The 21,488-nt window shown below is 40.5% G+C and overlaps 2 protein-coding genes across 3 annotated transcripts; both read right to left on the reverse strand.

Moving 5' to 3' along the window:
* Positions 1-318: 318 nt before the first annotated feature.
* Positions 319-2,475, reverse strand: LOC131025472 (disease resistance RPP13-like protein 4). The gene has a single exon (XM_057955268.1). The coding sequence runs from the start codon at positions 2,473-2,475 to the stop codon at positions 319-321; it is 2,157 nt and encodes a 718-aa protein (XP_057811251.1).
* A 671-nt stretch (positions 2,476-3,146) lies between these two features.
* LOC130985683 (uncharacterized) lies at positions 3,147-6,673 on the reverse strand. 2 transcript variants are annotated; one of them, XM_057908766.1, is made up of 5 exons: positions 5,993-6,673; positions 5,263-5,326; positions 4,719-4,883; positions 3,740-3,805; positions 3,147-3,634 (listed from the first exon to the last, which is right to left on the reverse strand). In XM_057908766.1, exons 1-5 carry the CDS (start codon positions 6,265-6,267, stop codon positions 3,419-3,421), a joined length of 786 nt encoding a protein of 261 aa, XP_057764749.1. In that variant the 5' UTR covers positions 6,268-6,673; the 3' UTR covers positions 3,147-3,418. The 2 variants fall into 2 exon arrangements, with proteins under 2 accessions (XP_057764749.1, XP_057764750.1); XM_057908767.1 differs by lacking the exon at positions 4,719-4,883 and having other exon boundaries at positions 5,993-6,588.
* Positions 6,674-21,488: the final 14,815 nt, after the last annotated feature.

Raw genomic sequence — 21,488 nt, forward strand, 5'->3', positions numbered from 1 at the left:
GAGTTTGATTATTAGTGTTTTTATAATTAATTGCCTAGTTGATAGTCACACTTATTAAACTCATAGTTGGTTTACTTGGATGATAATAAGGTGTGTAAATCTATTGAGATGAAAACTGATGCGACTACAAAAATACAAAGCTCTGGCCATCATAAGCGGAGATATTTGGAAAGCAACAAGTTTGGTTGATGATCACACAGATTAATTATTAAGTAGAGGACATATTGATATGGTAATACAAATATTGGTGGAGTAAGACGTAGAGCAGGCACACAAATCCAACAGTAAAGTAATGCACCCAAAGGAAAAAAGAAATATCTAGTCTGTGTTCTTCCACACCCCCTTTGCATCACAAGGGAAGAGAGTGAGGTTTGGGCAGCCGACCTTCTCCAGATACTTCAATTTAGGAAACAAGCCTTGAAGCTGCCTCCATTCCATCTCTATTTCGCCCAAATACTTGAGACGCAACACCTCAACCGTCCATTTCTTCTGACTTTCCGACGCCTCGTCATCGATGCCTTGATACTGACCTAGATCACGGAACTTCCCTCCTCTGATGTACAGTTTCTTCAGCTCTATCCCTTCCAAATTATTAAGCTTGAGCCAGTTCGGAGTGGCTTCCTTGGGGAAACACTTGAGGTCCAGCTTCTTTAGCTTGGAAGGAAGTTTGGCTGCTTTCTTCTCTCCATTTTTATCCCCTGTTTTGGATGACTTTTTATCCCCTGTTTTGGATGAATTTTGATCCTCTGTTTTTTTACCGACTCCCCAAGTGATTGTTAGCTTGGTGAGAGCTTCCAAGTTGTGGAGAGCGGTGACATGATCCTCCCCAGGAAAGTCCTCCCAGTCAGTGTAAATGCAAAGCTTTTCGAGCTTGCTCAACTTATGCAAATCGGCAAGCGTACAGCTGTTTCTGGAATCGGAGGGTTCGTTGACGAAGAAACCCTTGAGCACTTGGAGGTTGGTGAGTTGTGCGAGAGCCTGGGGCATGTGAGCCAGCAAATAGCATTCCGACATGTCCAAGTGCTTCAGCTTCTTGAGATGATCTATTCTATCCGGGATGGTCTCCAGATTAGAGCAAGCTCTGAGATCCAGCACCTCCAGATTTGTGAGCTGCTGGATCGACTGGGGAAGTGCTATTATATTTGAGACCCCTTGAAGGCTTAGCAGCTTTACATGTTTCATCTTCTTCAACTCCTCCAAGAACTTTGGCTCCTCCACTTCGATGTGGTGAATTGCCTCCGCCTTCCATCTCCCCAGGTACAGGAAATTCAGATTCTTCATCTTCCCAAACCAATCGTTTATGAATTCCAGGATGTGCTCCTCCACATTCATCAGCAGATGGAGCTTCTCCAGCTCGTTGGTAAGATCTTTTATCACTTTAACCGGATCATGAACACCTTTGTCTTTGTCTTCCTTATTCATCGTCTTGAAATCCTCGTAGCTACCTTCGTATCCTTTATTCCTCTTCTTGAAATCCTCGTACGCAACTTTGTGTTCGTACTCTTTGAAATCCTGGTAGGAGATCAAGCCCTCCCCCATCAAGCACGCTTGAAACGACCCCGAGAAGTTCTGCGTCGGATCTCCTCCCTTTCCGAAATTGAACAAGTTGGCCCTCTCGGCTAGCGTCACCAATGCTGCTCGATGGAAGGGGTGAAGCCTGCAGCTGCCTACGGTGGGGCTGCTGTTGTTGTTCACGGCCTGGATGAACCCCTTCTCCATTAATTCTTTGAAGTAGCCGTCCGCAGCTTCCACGGTTGATGCGAACCCTTCAACAACCCACCATTGCAGCATCAGCCTCTTCTTCACGGTGGCCCCCTGCGGGAAAATAGAGAAGCACAGCAAGCATAGCTTGACGCGCAACTCAAGCTCGTTGTAACGAACCTCGAAATCTTTCAACTCCACACTTGTCTTGAAAAGATGGGCATTGTGCAGCTGAGGAATCTCCTTGGACTCCTCCCCGCAGATTCTCTGCTGGAGTTTCTTGATTGACTTGTTGTCGTGCTTGTTTTTCTCCGCCCTGACGTCGTACTTTGAAGGAATCGCGAGCTTCACTTTCATCAATTCCTTTCTGAAGGTGTTGAGCCACGCCTTTCTCTGCTTCTCGTCTCCCTCGCCGGTTCGGATACCTTTAAAAATATCCTTGAGTGTTTCGAGCTCGAGAGTGAGTTGGGTGTTGTATTTGGTGAGAGCCTTGGCCTCCTCAGACATGCGATCTAGATCGCCATTGATCAAATTAACAAGCAACATTGAGTCGGCATCCAAGGGCGGGGACGGGCTCGCGGGTGCCGGATTCAGGGACGGGCTAGCGGGTGCCGGGCTCGCGGGCGCCGGATTCGCCTTTATCAGCCCTGCTACCCTCATTTTGCCCATTACTCTCCTCCAAATATTCCTTGACCGTCTCGAGGGGACTTGTTTGTTCTCCTCTTTCTTGTCATTCTGCTCCGGCAGCTCAGTTGAATTTGGGCTATGCGACATGGATCACAACAATTCTCTCTCTCTCTTTTTTCTTTCTTGTTTCTTTCTTGTTTTGGGTGGAGGAAATGAAGTGATGAAGGCACATGACAACGGAGATCAGCTAATATAGAGACTATGGCGATCCCTCGAGTGCCACCCAAGTAAAAGAAAAGAATTCCTTCTACTTTCATGACGGACAAGTTTTAATAATACCTTACTCTTCTATTCAGAATAGGATTAATTCAGTTTCTACTTTCTGCTTTGTAAAAATCCATTACCATTTAAGAAAATGATTTCAAGGGATAAAAAATTATTATTTCTCATTTTCTTATTATAAATTTATATCAATAAAAGAGAGGTACTGACTTCCCTGATCTGGTTTAGATAGTTCACTAATATCTCATCTACACCCTACGATTTCTTTCAGTCTTGAATCTCACTCCAAACCAGATACGAGTTTAGCTTACAATATAATTTAACTTCATATATTTTGGATAGAAATAGTAAATCCCAATTGTGAATGAGTTGGGTCCCATACCATTTTGCATATTTTCTTGACAATACACACTTCATTTCCCAGGGTTTTTTTTTTTTTTTTGTCATCTTCTCCCTTTGTAAAGCACTTTATTTCCAATAATTAAGATATATATCTTCGAAAAGAGTATATCCTAATTAAAGAAACAAATCTGGAATTCTTGCACTGAATTTCTCTTTTAAAAGAATTATGATAACTTACATTTACCATTGCAGTCCGATATATGTACACCGATTTCGACATCCTAAGCAGCAACGGGCTCCATATTGCCAGAATATTTTCTGGAATCCCAACTATTTTCCGTGGCGTTTTTGAACAATAATTTTGCCACCTCACATAAATATGCTCAACATATTCCCAGATTCCAGCACAGTTTGAAGAAACTTACTGACGACGCCTTCATCTCCACAAGTTAGTGTAGGCAACAATTCACACAATCCCCACCACAGAAGTCGGCAAAATAATGGTGTCGTCGGAGGTTTGTTGCATGCTGAGGAGTTGTGGACACTTGGTTGACACAACAAAAGGTGGATGTAACTCCAAGTATGCTTTACTGTCTTCGGAGAAGCTTCCCACGCATATGGTGTCCCCTCTCCCATGCCAGATCCCATCCTGGACGTTGTTCATCTCCAATGTCCTCGACTCCTGCTCAAGGTCACAATAAGTCAATAATCATAGTGGATCAATTTTACAGCTGATGCTTCATACTCCAATCAAGTGTGGAAAATAGAATCTAACATGAGGACGGACCTGACTTAACATGCAGCTCGGACAAATAACATGGTAAACAAAGTCATCAAAGGAAGTATCACCACCCTGCACCAGCAATTAGTCGCATCATCTATCAAGATATGCAAACACCAGGGAGTGTAATATGGAGTTTCAAACTTCAACATATGCAATCGAAGCGAATGAGATGTAAGCAGAAGGAAAAAGTCTTGTATGTAAAATCACAGACCATGTAACGAGATACACATATCCAAATATACTAGTGAATAAGTAATGTTTAACAGAAAAAACTATGGAAGAACTGAGTTTAGTGAATAAGTAATGTTAAGAGAAGTAGCCAAAGGAAGAAAATAGAACCATAAGATCTATTTCATGGTTGAGATGCCAAAAGAAAATAAATAAGATAAAGATTAAAGATGACTATTACAATACTTGCTACCCAAAATAAGCCAGTGACTGAGAAGCAGAATAGAAAGAAAAAAAACATCTGCTCGCTTTATTCTGCTAGCAGAAAACTCAAGTGTGTTTCTGTAGTTAATACAAAAGAAGCCACAAAGATCCATAATATATATGAACTAGGAGATTATAGTACCCTTTCCATTTCGGAAGTGGATCAAATTGAATCTGAGATGATACGAAGAACAAGTAACAGCTACTAAATAAATCATATAAATGATTGGAACAACTTTGTATAGCTCATATGTGTTTTCTCTTTCTCCACCACTTACATTTCTAAAGTAAAGCCTATTAAATATTCCCTGTTGTATACTAGAATACTAGCAACAATAATCATGAAATCATATTATGATGGAAATAGTATAACTTTTCTATCAACCCTGCTGTCCAATCATATATACTCAATTCGATTCAACTAGATACAGGGTGCATCGCATGTAGTGAAATCTGCATGCAGTTACATGGATAAAAAGACTTTTTTATCCTTTGAAACTGAAATGATAGTATTGTCTAGTAGAAAATAGCTTTAGAAGGCAATGCTTACTTTTATATTGAACTTCTTCTTTATCTGTATACGGTAATATCCCATATATGTTCCAACTGAGAGGGCAAAAGATATGGCCAAATATAGAAAGTAGCATTTTCTGGTAATTGTGAATGCTAGCAGATTGGAGAGGGCAATGACGAGAAGAATCAAGTGGATAGATCCCTGCGCAATTCATATAATCTTACTAATCAGCAATCAAAGAGACTCATTTTAGAAGTACTAAGCAAGCCTGAAAAGCAATGTCAAAGAATCAACTCCTATAAAGTTTAAACTCCTTTAACTGGTTAAGGGAAAAACTTTGCTCTCCTAATGAAAGCTGATCCAGATATATACCAGTTTCATACAAAATAAACTCACTAGTTAACTATTTGAGGACAATCAAAACCCTTCCACACAATTCTTTAGGATATTCAGACCCTGCATATTCGGATTGTAATGTTACTAAGTATATTTTCACACACTCCTTAATCTACGGGTTACCAGGAAACTCCAACGGAAAAGTTGAATACAAATGCTCCATAGGAAAGAACAGTACATTTACCTGAAGAAAACAAGAGCCAAATCCAGCTCGTTTCATATTCTTGCCAAATCTGTAGCAGGGGCAACTGCAACAAATGGCAATCTCATTACAGTATTACACACAATCACCAGATTAATTTAAGTACATCGTAAATGAAAATGACTCCAGGAGAGAACTACTTAATGAACAGGAATGAAGCAAGAAACACCGGGGCTAACTCCTGCCTTATTTTACCAATAAGTCACTAAATTTTAAAAATCAACTTGCTTAAATAGTTTAAATTGCCTAATCTCCATCCATATAAGTTAAACAAGAAATTTACTTCGCCCCAATCTGAAAGTTGTGGCTCCTCTTTGATTATTATGAACTTTACATTTGGTCATAATCAAGAAAGGTGGAAAACCCAAACTAATTTGAACAAGTTCAAATCAAAACCCTCTCAGCCTAACAACAATTCGGTGACATACTACTTAGGGAAGGTAAAGAAACTCCTCAAATAGTGTTAAGCGTTAAATTGACGCCAAAACCAGAACGGCCATTTCCGAAATTGAACCACCTTTATTTACAAACAACAGTTCACCCCCCAAAAAAGAAGGGAAATTTAATAAAACAGAAAAAGAAGAATCTCCCAAATAAAAGCAGAACCCAGAACCCCTGAAAGAAATATATTTTTTTCTAAAAAAAATATTTAACAAAAATATAAACACGAGAAAAAGAAACGTTGTATAAGCTGTTAAGGACGACCAAGTACCAGGACGATTGCAGAGCGAGGCGCCGATCATCGAAGCAGTCGTAAAAGAGCTCACCTTCCCACATTCTATGCACACCGCCTCCATATTCACGAAAATTAGACACAATATATTCCTCTTCATTATCTCCGTTTAGCTTTCCCCATTTCCCCTGCTGCGCCTGCATCGCCACGGTTGAGCACAGCGTGTCGAAATCCAACACGGCAGCTTCCTCCCCCAACAACCTCTCCTCCTCCGCCGCAGCCTGTTCGCCACCTCTCTTATCCAGCTCCGCCATAATCGAAAAGGGGGTGGCTTCTGCCTCCTGTAACGTCAGTATTGTCTCTGCCGGTAATCGATTGATTATGCAGAGAATTTCGGGAAAAGCGAATTAAAGTTTTGGGTTGTTTGAATAAACAACAAATAATGGAGAGGGATTCTATCGGGGTATAAAGGCAAGCAGCAAAGAATGGTTGCATGCTGGTTGGCGCCAGTTTAATGTGATGGTGGGCCAACGGATATATTAAGGGCGCCCCGCCCACCACGCAATTTGAGGGTTTTTATAATTTATGTTTCTGTTGATTCATCGTAATATCATGCTATATACATTGATTGATACTAAAATCATATAATTGTATATTGTATATTATAATTTATAAAGATAAGAGAGCGAAATATGCAAGGGTTGGGTTTAGGTGCTAATCAGCCAACGCGGTATGATCTGTAAATATTATCTGATTGGATAATAAGCATAATTGAATGGAATTATTTGGCGCATGATAATAATTGTGGTGATCGAATATTGTTGGCTGGTCATGGTAGGTTTATTAAGCTTTCGGCTGCTGGTCAACTATGGATCAATCACTCCAAATTAACTTTCTTGCCAAACTATATGTTTATATATAGGCACGCACTCATATATTTTATGTATAGTGGAAGATATCTTCTCAAAAAAAAAAATGTATAGTGGAAGATACAGATTTTTTGTATGTGGTAAGTAGATATCAATATGGATTATGGATGATTAATCTTGATTTATAATTATCATAAAAATATATTATTGTAATATTATAAAAATATTATTATTATTATTATAGGCATGGCTTGTAAAATAATATGGAGAAAATTTTTATAGGATCACATCAACATATATAGGAAATGGTTAGGTTTCAAATTTCTTACAAACTAAAAACTGAAAATTTATAAATTTTATGTCGAGTATGTATGAATTCGCTATGAAAATATATGAATTCAATTTTTTTATGACCATTAATTCATTCAACAAAGTGATGAATTCACTGTAAAGTCATAATCTAATTAAGTGTTTAAAATTGATCCTTTATATCTTAAATGAATTTTTATTTTAGTTCATCTCTCTCTCTCTCTCTCTATATATATATATATATATATATATATATGGGGCCGCTCCAATGAGACCCCCTAATTTTAGTGAGATCTAGGGCACGATCTGGTGCGTTTATTTTATCAATCATATGGCTGATATTGTATCTGGAAGGAGATTTTTTTTCGCAGGGTTCGAATCCTGGAGGGAGCAAAATATTTTAAATTTTGTTATTCATCAATATATATTGCATTGTTCATCAGTATAATTGTCTTGTTCATCAGTATATATATCTTATTCATTACGAATTTTTTAAATTTTATTTTTCATCAGTATATACAACTTGTTCATTAGATATACGTTTTGTTCATTAGTATTATATGTCTTATTCATTGTACTCATGTTACACGAAAAATAGGGGGTCTCACTGGAGCGCTCCCCTATATATATATATATAGGGGAGCGCTCCAGTGAGACCCCTATTTTTCGTGAGACGCTGAGTACAATGAATAAGACATATATATTGATGAACAAGGTAGTATATACTGATGAATAACGAAATTTAAATAATTGGTAATGAATAAGATATATATATTGATGAACAAGGCATTATATACTGATTAATAACGAAATTTAAAATATTTTGCTTCCTCCAAGATTCGAAACCCTGAGAGAAAATTTCGTCCTCTAGGTACAATATCACTCATAGGATTGATAAAATAAACGCACGAGATCATGTCTAAGATCTCACTAAAAATAGGGGGTCTCATTGGAGCGCTCCCCTATATATATATATATATATATAGGGTTAGGTTATATTGAGAAGCTCAAATGTGTTGAGAAGTTGAGAAGCAATCTAATAGATGAACATGCCAATTAGTTTTTATGAACACGAGTTTGATCTGGGGTTCGATCCTTGTCGGTGACGTATTTTTTAACAAATTAAATATATTTGTATGTTCGTCAGTTATATTTGGTATGTTCAAAGAATTTATTGATCTAGGGTCTAATTACCATGTTCATCAAAATGTACTAACATGTTCATCTATTACATTGCTTCTCAACTTCTCAACACATTTGAGCTTCTCAATTGAACCACTCCCTATATATATATATATATATATATATATATATATATATATATATATATATGGTGAGTTAAAATAAAAACAACTCTTAAAATATAAAATATGAACCATTTGCAGCCTTTAGATCATCAAGATCTATGGTGGATTCATCACTTTGTTTTGATGAATTCATGGTCCCGAGTTCAATCGAATCTCATAGGTAGCAAAAAAATTATTTTTCGTAATTCATACAGTTACACAGTGAATTCATACATGTTCTACATAAAATTCTTACATTTTAGCTAGTTCGTATTTTATATGTTAAGAAGTGTTTATACCCTAGCCATACCCTATATATATATTAGAGAGATAGAGATAGAGATAGAGATAGAGAGAGAGAGAGAGATGGGGGGAGAAAAGTTCTATGAAAAATGCTAAATATTTAGAGATAGAGAATGCGTGAGAACACGACGAACAAGTCAATAGTTTCTATTAACAAATCAATGTTACTGTATGAACAAACATTTTGATTTGGGATCGAATCCTAGAGGAGGCGAGATTTTCACCATATTTACTAGATATGTTTGTTCATGAGTTATGTTGGTTTGTTCGTAAAATTTATTGATTTGTTCGTTCTTCTTCATTCTCTCGGAATGTATAATTCGTGTCATTTTTACAAATGACTTCATAGTTCATGCCCATTTTTTATATTTTAAAAATTCATGGCATTTTTACGAATGACTCCAAAGTTCATGTCATTTTTCCATATTTTTAAAAGTTTAGGCCATTTTTACAAATGACTTCAAAGTTCAGGCTACTTTTTTTATATTTTTTTATTAAAGTTCGGACCATATTTATAAATGGCTCCAAAGTTCAGACCATAAACTACAATTAACCCATCCATTAGCTATTCCTTTTTAGTGTAATCAAGAATACAAGTTAGTCATAAAAGTGTGCAAGTATCCCTCATTGTTATATAGAAATGAGGTCAATTATCTATAAATATATGAATTATACATAAATTTCATTAGTTAATCAATATAATTTTCTCAACTCTCTTCGTGTTATTATTAATGACATGTATTCATTTTTGAACCATCCCAAATAACATGATCTATTTCTTTTTGGGCTATAATTAAAACTTAATTAAACTAACAATTTAAACCTAAACCCTACTCTTTTTTCAATCTCACGCTCTCTTACTCTCTTTCACTTCTTCACCCTGCTTTCATACCTTCTATTTTGCCCCTTCGCCACCGCCCCTCACCATCCCTGCTCCACCCATGTCGTCGTCTTCTCCACCTTGAACGTGCTGAACTTCTCCAGCACCGCGTCCAGCTCCTCGCGCCAGATCCGTCCGTTGTCCACCCATCTGAGTCAAACCCTAGCAACGGCATGGTGCCACATCCGTCTGCGGTTCACCCCATCCGAGTGAAACCCTAGCAGTGGCGAATCATGTGGACTTGTATAAAGCTGGAAAGTATACTGCATCTCTTTCCGCTTGAAGGTCATTTCATTTCATTTCCATCAATTTTTTCTTCAAAAAGCTGCGTCCTCTCTGCGCCTCTTTGTATAATCACTTTTCTCCAATTCATTTAAAGCTTTGATCTTTCTCCAAAGTTTTGCAGTAAATTTTTGTGTTGTTGTTGATCTTGTCTTGTTGTAGGAGAAAATGTCCACCGAAAATTTTGAGTAAAATTTTAATTTATCTCCTAACGGGACGACATGCACCTTTCCCCCTACACAAATTCTTATGTCAAACCAAATGTATAGATCATACGAGTCGGATCGGGACTGAGGCGCAGGTCGTGGGTCTGAGCTGGATAATTCAAAGTATTATTGTTGTGATGAAAAGTAATAATCGACACGAAAAAAAAAGTACTTAATGTTTTTAAAGCATTACCTTTCTTTATATGAATAATTACTTTTTATCACAACAATAATTATTTGACCAAAATAAGTACATCGTCGCAGCGCCCTTCGCTCCGCGTCTGCGCCCTCCGCTGCTCTACCAATCATGATTGATTGAAAAATATTATTAATGTGATGAAAAGTAATAATCGACATGAATAAAAGTAATATTTTTAAAACATTAATTACTTTTCTTTATTTAATAATCACTTTTCCTTAGAACAATAATTACTTAATCAAAGCCCCCGCCGCGTCCCCGCGCCCTTCAATCGGATCAAATTATTCCGTTTTATTTATACATTTGATTTTATAGGAGATCAACTGATTCCTCTAATAATGAGATGAAGAGGGAGTACATCAGTTTTTAATCGGTAAAAATTTAACCTCAATTAGAACTCCTCAACACTTAATTCTACTTTTAAACATTAGCTTTTTTTTGGAAGGTTACTTTTAAACATAGTTAGATTTCCGTGCATTGCACGGACGCCTATATAGAATTGCAATATGGGGAATATTGTAGCACGTGTCTTCTGCTAATGGATATGCTTTTAATGTCAGAGGTGGAACATAATTTCGTCCCTGTCCGGACGCGGTTTTGACTATTCTAGGCAGAGTGCTTTCTAGGCACTATCGTTAGGATAGTGACACTTGGAGTTTATTTTTTCCATTTTTAAGCCATATTAATTTCGACCCACTCAAAAATCTTTATTTACATTGTAAACCCCTCAAATTTTTATAAGACACGGAATTTCCTAATTTCTAAGCTTAAAAGGTATATCGGCTGGAAACTTTCCTCGTGCCCGATAGATTATTTTGTAATCTGGGTCTGGACTGTGAGACAACGCCACGTACTATTAAGCAGCAAAAACTGTTTGAAAAGATCCTTGTTGAAAATGGTATCAGAGCGGGTTTTTATAGAGGAATTATGTAATTTTTAATTTATTTTATTATTAACCCATGTGGGAGGAAACTCCACTGAAAATATGGATCCGGACGAGTGTCCGAGATGTGTACACTACAGGAACTCTCTCCAAAATTTGGAGATAGAAATGAGTCACTTTATAAGTGATCTCAGATGGAACAATCGAGCCCTCGTGACTAATCTACGACGAGGAGGAGATACCGAGCTTATTCGCGATATCATCGCGAGTATCCAGAACTATCATGAGCATCTCATGAGAATGGCCGCAAGCAGAGCGGCAATTGAACAAAACATGTACGAGGCCCATTGGTCCCACGACTAATGGAACCAAAAGACAAAGCAGGAGTAGTCTATCCAGGCTACCAGAAGATCGAGCCAAGCTCTTCCGACAACGTCAACTTGCGGGAGATCCAAAAGACGGTGGAATATTATGGCGTCAAGCTGTACGATCTACCGATGGAGTTGAGCAGAATATCACTCAAACAAGAGGAAATATTAACCCTCTTGCGTGATATCCAGAAAAGAATGGAGGAGATAGAAAGGCGAAAACCATGTTCCGGAAAAATTCGGAATCAATGGTCCAAAGACCCGACGTCTACATCTCTGTTCGATGCAGCACCCAAGGAGTTGCAGCCGGAGGACATAATCCGAATCATGAAAGGCAAATATCATGGATAGCCTTGACAGAATCGGATTAGAAGATCTACAAGAATTAGCAGAATCTTTTGCTAACCTCAATATGGTTGATCTAAAGATGAACCAAAAAGATGAGGTTCCCAAAACCGAGCCTCAAGAAGAAGGATCGTCAAAGAAGGGGTCAGCTAATGACGATACAAGCCAGTTCCAACAAACCAGGCGACGGAGGCCTCAGATGCAGGACACTCCTGTAGGAAAGGTCACCCTTGAACCAATCCATCCATACGGATTGATTCTCAATCTTGACGAAGCCAGTTTCAGAGAATGGGAGGGTCTCATCGACGAATGGGCTTCATCATTAAAAGTCGTAATTGCTACTATTGATTATGACAAAAAAGAATTTGCCAGAGTCTTCGAAGCAAGCTTAGCAGGCATGGCAAAACTATACTGGGAAGGACTTAAAGTTCCAACCAGGGAGGAGATGTTTAGTAGCACATCCTTATATGACCTCATTAAGGAAATTACTAAACAAATTAAAATCCATTTCTTGGGAATGGGTTTTTTCGAAGGATCCGCAGAGGAGAAGCGCAAGAAATATCAACAGGCACTTTACAATCTAAGGTTGATGGTGCTAGAGCCAAAAGCTCTCAATGAATTTCTGCGTCTGTACACCCTATATGTACATATGGGGGAAGTTGAAGATCAGACAGCTATGGACCTTTTCTTTCCAAAGCTTCCAAGTCCATGGAGGGAAATGCTCATCAATGAGTATGTTTCACCAGGAGGATATCCACTTGACAGTGCTTCGAGAAGGATGTCTTATGTTCACAAGAAGCTGTCCGAATGGTGCCAGAAGGCGGCGGACCAGAGGAATCTCAAGAGATTGAGGAGACTCAACAAGAAATCCCCATTGATGTGCGACAACATTGATCTTCCAACAGAGATTGGTGCTGAGTTGCTGTATCAAAGGAGGAGCCGAAAGAAACATAGGTACCAACCCTATGAAAGAAAATCCAGAAAGAATTCTTGGAAGCCAAGAACTATGTGGACCAGACAGAAGGCACGCTCCTACAAATCAGGCCAGCGGAGCGGACCATCTAGGAACCAATTCTCAAATCAAAAGAGAATCCCGGCGAGAAAAACTTTCAGGCGCACTCAAGCCAAAACAAATGAAAGTTTTAAAGATTGCAACTGCTGGACATGCGGTGCTAAGGGGCATATTTCAACCAATTGCCCAGACAACAAGATAAGGAAATTCGAATCCACACCGGATATCGAAGATGCTATCTACCATCAGGAATTGATACCCGTGTATCGATTCGAAGATATATCCTCTGATGAGAGTATATATGAGCAAGAAGAGATCTTTAGTTCTGAGGATTCGGAGATGTCCGATGGATCAACCGGAGACGAGTCAGACTAAAGAGGAGCAAGAGGTTCACCACACCCAGAAGGAGGATCAGAATGGATTTACCAGCCATTTCCTGATTCCACAAGAAGAGGTGGTGAAGAAGCTCGTGAAGAAACTCAACAGGGAAACCGGAGAGGTACAAACATACCAAGGGTTTTCCAATGGGAGATTGAATCGAGTTTTTAATAGCTTGATACCATCCAAAAGGAAGCATCATGTCTATTTTGGTGTCACAAACCGAGAAATGGCGCTTCCAATGGAGATTACGAGTAATCAGGTGGAGATCCAGCTGGTTCCTGCTGAAGATATTAGGCAGGATCTTAAGAAAATGAAGCCAGAAGTCGCAAGCACGATGAAATGGATTCATATTGGAGCAATTCAGTTGGTAATCAAATCATCCCTCTCCCCAGGGACAGACCAACCAATTGATGTCGCACTTTGCGACAAAAGAATTAGAGATACTAGAGCATCAGTTCTAGGAGCCTTTTCGGGCAATCTCTATGCCAAGAGGATTATAACCGAGTTCTATCCACAGATCGCTTATAATCTACAGGATTCATCCTTCAGCCGAGCCCTGACCCTCTATCAGGACTACAAAAAGAAGGAGCTCATGACAGAAGGGAATAGGCCATACTCACTGACTTATCAAGTCTCGTATGCCTTATCAAATTCCCATCACACAGAATTATTTCTGGGAAAAGAGTTCATTGAAATTCCAGAAATATTCAAGGAGGTAGCCAAGGCAGTCAAACCAAACCGAGTGGAGATTCCTCAGATCGGAGAAATCGACATCGATATTGGAGACAAAACGGTGCTTAGCCACACTCAAAGTCTCAGACTGGGAGCACCAAGGCTATCATTCCAAGGAAATAGGCTAACTTCAGGGCCTATTACAAGGAGTCTCTCTCAATCATATGAGAGAATGACGATCCAGGAAACACCAGCTCCAGACATGAGGGTTAAACTCAAATGTCCTGAAGGATAGAGACAGGTTTCCACAAGATTTGATACAACAAGCAGGGAAAACAAATTTCCTTGTAGCTCGTTGTATTATCTGGCAAATCCAGGGGATAATCGATACATCGGAACTCTGGAAGTTGGAGGCTTTGAAATCCAGGCCGAAGGCCAAGCTGGACAAGAAGCGGATGTCCTGATCTTAGGACGAGATTTCCTTGACAAATATAAGCCATGGTCATGGAAATCAGGAGGGATGGAAATCACCATTGGACGCCAAAGAGTGATGATCCAATGACCAGCCCATTCTCGATATACATCTCGGTGGGGATGTTATACGAGAAATACAAAGCAGAATATTTTGCTGCTTATGTGGATTCAGGAGCAGGAATCTGTACAGCAAAGCGAGGAGTCTTTCCAGCAGAAGTGGAAGAAGATCTACCTCGAATTGCAGGAAGAGATTTCTCTAAAAAGATTTTGCTCCTATCAAAGGGAGTAAAACAGACGGAAATACTGATCGGCGGTGCAGGACAGACACCTTGGTACAAAGTCAAGACTCCACCGATATATTTCCATGATACAGGCGCAGATATATTATTTGGTAATAATTTTCTGCAAAGCTTCAAGAGATACATTCAGGACAATGAAGCCAGGAGGCTAGTGTTCACAACCAATTGTGATCACAAAATCATTGTGCAAAGGCTCAATGGAGCTTTTCATCGATCAATGCCAATCAAATTCCGCAGCAAGCGTGGTGATGATGGCAGACTCCGGAGACCTCAAATGAAGGATCAAAGGAGATTCGGAGAAGTTTTGCTTAAATGCAGAACTGAGGGATTCCCAGATCTCTCCAAAGAAGAAACTCAAATCCTCAAAGTATCCCTGATATCACACAAAGATATCAAGGAAGAAGAACAGGTGTCCATTGCCGACGTCAAAAGGAGAATCCAGAAGTGTTACCACGAGGATCCTTTGGCATGGTGGGACAAGAACCAGCTCAGAGCAACCTTGAAAGTTAAAACTGGAAAGGAGCATGAGTTCGTTAGGTACAAACCTATCCTGATGAACCCTCAAGATCAACAGGATATGATGAGTATAATCAAAGAACACATTGATTTAAAACTTATCGAAGATGGAAGATCACCCTACAGCAGTCCTGGATTTCTGGTAAGAAATCATGGGGAGATCAAGCGAGGAAAGCCAAGATTGGTCATTAATTATAAAGGGATTAATGACATTCTTGAGTTCGATGGATATTTCATCCCAAGCAGAGAACACCTTATCAACTGCATCAGAAATGCAAGGGTATTCTCAAAGTTCGATTGCAAATCAGGTTTCTACCAGATTCGCATGGAAGAAGGGAGTAAGAAGTTCACAGCTTTCTCAACTCCTCAAGGACATTACGTCTGGAATGTCATGCCAATGGGGCTAGCCAACGCGCCTCAGATATTCCAAAGGAAGATGGATAATCTCTTCAAAGATTATTCTTCGTTTATGTTTGTTTATATTGATGACATTCTCATTGCATCAAAGAACATTCATGAACATGTCAGGCATCTGGAGATCTTTGCGGATGTTTGCCAACAAGAAGGACTAGTGCTATCTGAAAAGAAGGCAGTTATAGCCACCCAGAAGATGGAGTTTCTGGGGATTGAGATCGATGAATCAGGGATAATTCTACAAGATCATATTGTGGAAAAAGTCCAGGGATTTCCGGAGGATCTCAAGGAGAAAAAACAGCTCCAAAGCTTTCTGGGAGTTGTTAATTTCGCAGGGATGTTCATCAAAAACCTTGCGGAGCACAGAAAAGTCTTCAGTCCACTACTGAAGAAAGATGTTCCATTCATATGGAAGGAGGAACATCGGGAGGGTTTGAAGAAGTTAAAAGAGATTTGTAAAAATCTCCCGAAACTTTCAATACCACAAGACGAGGATGACTTGGTCCTCTACACCGACGCGAGTGATCATTGGTGGGCAGCTGTGCTTACAAAGATCACCCCTTATGGAGAAGAACCTTGCAGATACTGTAGCGGTCTTTTCTCCAACAACGAAGCTGTGCGATGGCACATAAACGAGAAAGAGTTTTTTGCAGTCAGGAAGGCGTTCAAAAAATGGCCGCTATTCTTACTTGCTAAAAAATTTATTTTGAAAGTTGATAACACTAACGTTAAAGCTTTCTTAACTAAAAAGATTGAATCTAAACCTGAAAAGGCTAGATTAATTAGATGGCAAGCAGAATGCCAATATTATGATTATGATATTGTCGTTTTGAAATCTGATCAGAATGTTCTTGCAGATTTCCTCACAAGGGATGGAGCTCCCTGAAGTGGAGGCCATCGAGGCAATACAGGGGCAGCTCTTTGCAAGTCTAGAGCTGCTACAACAAGAATGGCAGAAGTGTGTACTACACACTAAACAAGCTGGAAAGATACAAGCGGCTGACGAAGCCCAAGTATCCAACCAAATCGATGATTGTTTCATGAAGATGTTCAATCTTCAGGAAGCACTCAACAAGCCGCTCTTGCGCGTTGTCCGTGAAAACCGGGCTAAAGCAATGCTTTCCGTACAGGGCGGATTACCTGTAGCAGGGGATTCAAGTACCCCTAGCACAAGTCCTGAGAGAATGGCTTCACAGCCGGACGCTCGAGGAAAAGATGTTGTTAAGGGGTCACACCCTGAACCAACATGTCAACCCACCACCTCTGGGGTAAAAGAGGGAGAGATCAATCTTAGGCCGATGACAGGCCAACTTAAGATTGATACTAATTTTGTTGATATTTCTCCTTCTTGGCAGATTTATCAGGACAGATGGGAGAAACTCATCACGAGAAAGGGCATCAATCCGGGAAATTGCCGGGTTGATGTTGCAGGGAGATACCCCAGGATTTGGACAACTCCGGGAGCCAATCCAAATCACATCAAAGAATGGTATGAGTTTGGGGCTTTAGCCTCAGTTTATACCACCGCTCCAGCCTTCAACGAAATCAAGGGTCTACCCAAGTGGATCCAGAAAACAGTGTTTGAAGCCTGGGAGAACAACGAGTCCCTTAAACGGGGAGATGTTCTGGAACTATACTTCTTCAGTGCAGCACCAGAACCTGTCGGAAAAGGAGTCTATGAAGCTTTTCATTTCATTAAGCTTCGGAGACCGGATACAGGAGCCTTGAACCGGATCAAAGTTCCTGATTTTCAAGTCCCAATCGCCTCAACATTTACGGAGGATCAAATCTCCACGAGACGAGCATGGGGTCTTTGGGTCTGTCTTACAGAGATGGACAAAATGAAGTCCAGGTTTAAATTCTTTCAGAGTTCAGATCTGGGAACGTTCCTGGTAAATACAATGACAGGAACAACAACTGAGTTTGCCGAAAAATCTTTCGAGAAAAAGAGGCAAACGATATGGGACAACAAGATGGCGGGGAGCAAAGAGACTCGTCGCAAATTCTGCAACATGGCTCATTCGGGCCAATGGATCGAGAGAATCTGCGACCAATGTTCGTCGCAGAAGGAACCAGAATTCGGCAAAGATTTCTTCCCGAAACCAGACAGAAGGAGGTTCCGGTCTGATGAACACGACAAGCATCAGACTCCAAAGGGGCGGACCCCTCGGGCACCAAAAAAGTAAGGTGGCCGACAGAGCAGAGTGAATCATGTGATTCACAGCAAGGAACGCACCCACAAAAGAAACGACAAAAGTGGGTGGAATGACAGGAGGACCACTCAACGCTCCAGGACAAATGTGAGTGGAAGGAAAGTAGCCGGACCCTACCAGCATTATCACAAAGCGATAAAGCAAGGGCCCAGCACATGTGATGCCACTAACAAGTGTCGGCAATAATGGCCAACAAAAGAAGGTGGATGTCACATTCAAAGCAGCTGGCCACGAAGATGGAATCCGAGGCCAACAACCAAGCAATTATAGAGGGGATCAAACCTCTATATAAACCCAAGTGCTGGAGAGAAGGAGGGCATCGAGAATTCAGAACACATTTTCACAAACCACTTCCTCTCTCTAGAATTTTTCCTTTGTAATTTTTAATATTGTTTTCAAAGTTTTTCTTTTTTTTCCTTTTTATTTTATGTACACAAGTATTGGCTACTATGAGTAGCTAAACAAGTTAGTCTCCTCCCTTGGGGATTATTTTATAAAATAAATTAATTATTATATAATTCCTCTATAAACGCTTTGTTTCATCCAACTACTCCGGTTTAGTAGAAATATTTTCTTCTATTTTTTCAACAAAGTATTGAGTTGACACTTAGTGAAGGAGGAAGGTTGCAACCATCTCTTGCGAGTGTGTGGTTGGTGCGTGCCGGGTGGGCAGACGAGCCGTAAAAAGCAACAAAACTGACTCCTGAAGAAGACCAGTCGACAAAGGTATACTGTTGATTTTATTTGAAGAATTATTTTGAAGTTGTACGGAAGCATGTTGGGCCAATCTCTGTTTTTGCATAATTATCGAAAAGATAATGGGGTTTTTCTGTCTAATCGAAATATGTGAGGGGATAATGAGGTTTATAAATTTTGGAGGGGTTAAATTGATATTTCTTGATTATGGAAATTAAAAGAGCCATGTGTCAACATCTCTGCAATAGTGCTTTTAAGGCACTCGACTTAGGATATACTGAACCTCCGGACGCGGTGAGAGTGGGATATTCTGCTACTACGCATCCTCTTTCTATTTGGTCAAACAAAATAATTGTAAAATTAGTTTTTTTAGTAATTTCTCGGTCCATAAAAAATGTGATACTTTTTTTGATCAATAAAAATCCAATAAAATTGAGAATGGTACCAGAGATACCACAGAATTACACAAGAGGTGAATGCTCGTTAGAGCACCAACCAGAGAAAGGGACATTTGACTCTACAATATGAAAAAGCTGGTTCCAGCTCCACAGATTTCCTATGATATTATTTGCAATCTTGGGCACCTCCACATTCTTATTCTCAAACCTACTCTCATTTCTATATCTCCACAACATCCACACAGTATCAATCCATAAAGCTTTTAGAAAGGCCGTATTTCTCTTACCTCTTCCCCCTCCTATGAAGGACTTGAAGTGCTCCACCAATCTTTGTGGTTTCGTGGTTTCGATGCCGATCCACTGATGAATGTGATCCCACACACGCTCAACCTTCGGGCAATGGAGTAAGGAGTGATCAACCGTTTCCTCCCTCGTCACGCACGCATTACACCACTTTTCTTCATCCGGGATCGGTACTTTCCTTTTGAGTAAGTTATCACAGGTTGGTAACCTATTGCAAAGTGCTCTCCATGCTGTCACTTTAGCCTTATGTAGTGCCGGAGCCGTCCACAGTTGCTTGCTTTCTTCTTTGAAGGCCACGGGCCGCTCTTCTTCTGCCTTCGCGCACTCCGCATATGCCACTTTGGTCGAAAAGATTCCTTCCGCTGCGGTCTTCCAGTTCCATCCATCCTGTTTGCCAAGACAAGGAGAAAAAGCACCAATCAAAATCATCAGATTATCCTCCATCTCCTTTTCCCTCCCCCTCAATTCCCTTCTCCACTTAATATCCCACTCCCACCCTTCGTCCGTCCATTTCCCAGACCCCTCCACACTGTTAGTTTTTAATAGACAAAGGTTGAAAAGCCTCGGATAAAGAAACTTGAGGGGTCCGTTCCCAACCCACGCCTCCCCCAGAAACTAACCTCCTTCCCATTCCCCACCACCCTTTGGATGTTGCCGTTAAACCACTTCTCACTCTCCCCCCCTGCCCTCCCTACAATTTTGGACCACCACCCCTTCATCCCGCCTCGTTTCTCCACCTTCCACACCCCCCCTCCCCTACTGTCAGTTCCCCATACAATGAGCGAATGACTCTTGCCCACAACGCCTCCTTCTCCTCCAAATACCTCCACATCCATTTGAACACCAGAACCTTATTGAACCACTCAATGTTTCTAAAACCCAGACCTCCTTGAGACTTATCCACACACAAATCTTTCCATTTGAACTAAGCAATTGATCTGGAAACCCCGTCTCCCCCCCACAGGAATTTCCCAAACGCTACATTAAGCTTATTAATCACCGCTTTAGGAATGAAGGTGAAAGAGAGTTGAAACACTGGAATGGCTTGCAAAACAGACTTCACAAGGACTATTCGCCCTGCTAACGATAACGATTTCTTCTTCCATCCTCTAATTTTCTTCAGCACTTTTTCCTCCAAGAACTTCCAGTCCACGCTACTGTTCATCCGCCCTCCGACCTTTATACCAAGGTAATTGAAAGGAAGAGAGCCCTCCTTACAATCTAGCAAATCGGCCCATCTTCTCAATGAGGCACTTTGGACTCCGACCCCCATCAAGCTACTCTTGTCAAAGTTAATTTTCAGCCCGGCCAAAAATTGAAAAAGCAGTAGAATCCTCTTAATGGTGATGACGTTGCCCTCGTCCGCTGTGAGCATAAAAATCGTATCATCCGCATATTGCAGGTGCGACATCTGAATTTTCTCCATCCCCACAACAGCCGGCCTCACCATCTGTTTCTCTGTTGCTCTCTCCATCAGTGCGTTAAGCCCTTCGGCGATAATTAGAAAGAGAAAAGGCGACAACGGATCCCCCTGTCGAAGACCACGTTCCATCTTGAAATCCCCTGTGGGTGATCCATTCACCAGAACACTCCCCGACGCTGATTCAAGGCATCCCTTCATCCACCTCCGCCATTTATGGTTGAAGTTCATCTGCCCAAGTAGAGCATCTAAGAAATCCCATTGCACGGAGTCATAAGCTTTAGCAAAATCGATCTTGAAGAAAAGTCTACCGATCTTCTTTTTCTTTGCTTCCGCGATTGCTTCGTTAAGAATCACTACTCCGTCAAGAATGTACCGCCCTTTAATGAAAGCGCTCTGATTATTCGATATAATGGACCCCATCACCCCCTTTAACCTTCCAACCAAGGTTTTTGCGATGATTTTGTATAAACTGTTGATCAAGGAGATTGGTCGGAACTCATCCAACTTCTCCACCCCTTCCTTCTTCGGGATAAGCACGATGAACGACGTGTTACTCCCCTTGGGAATCTTCCCATTCTCGTAAAATTCCTTCAAGATTTGATGGAGATCTTCCTTAACCGTATCCCATGCATTTTTCCAGAAGCTGAAGTTAAACCCATCTGGACCCGGGCTCTTATCGATACCACAACTCCACACCGCCTCCTTAATCTCCTCCATCTCGAACCCTCTGCACAGCCACTCCCGCTGTTCATCGGACAGTTTCTTTTTTAGGAAGTCAATGGGCATTTTTGGCAATTGCCTAGA

This window comes from Salvia miltiorrhiza, chromosome 5 (genome assembly GCF_028751815.1).
Source record: "Salvia miltiorrhiza cultivar Shanhuang (shh) chromosome 5, IMPLAD_Smil_shh, whole genome shotgun sequence".
NCBI classification, from domain to species: domain Eukaryota; kingdom Viridiplantae; phylum Streptophyta; class Magnoliopsida; order Lamiales; family Lamiaceae; genus Salvia; species Salvia miltiorrhiza.

Coding starts and splice junctions, on each gene's coding strand:
- LOC130985683 (XM_057908766.1), bottom strand. CDS start 6,267: ATGGCGGAGCTGGATAAGAGAGGTGGCGAACAGGCTGCGGCGGAGGAG. Junction 4,884..5,262: donor TTGGCTCTTGTTTTCTTCAG/GTAAATGTACTG, acceptor TGAATTGCGCAG/GGATCTATCCACTTGATTCT. Junction 3,806..4,718: donor AGAAGAAGTTCAATATAAAA/GTAAGCATTGCC, acceptor TTGCTGGTGCAG/GGTGGTGATACTTCCTTTGA.
- LOC131025472 (XM_057955268.1), bottom strand. CDS start 2,475: ATGTCGCATAGCCCAAATTCAACTGAGCTGCCGGAGCAGAATGACAAG.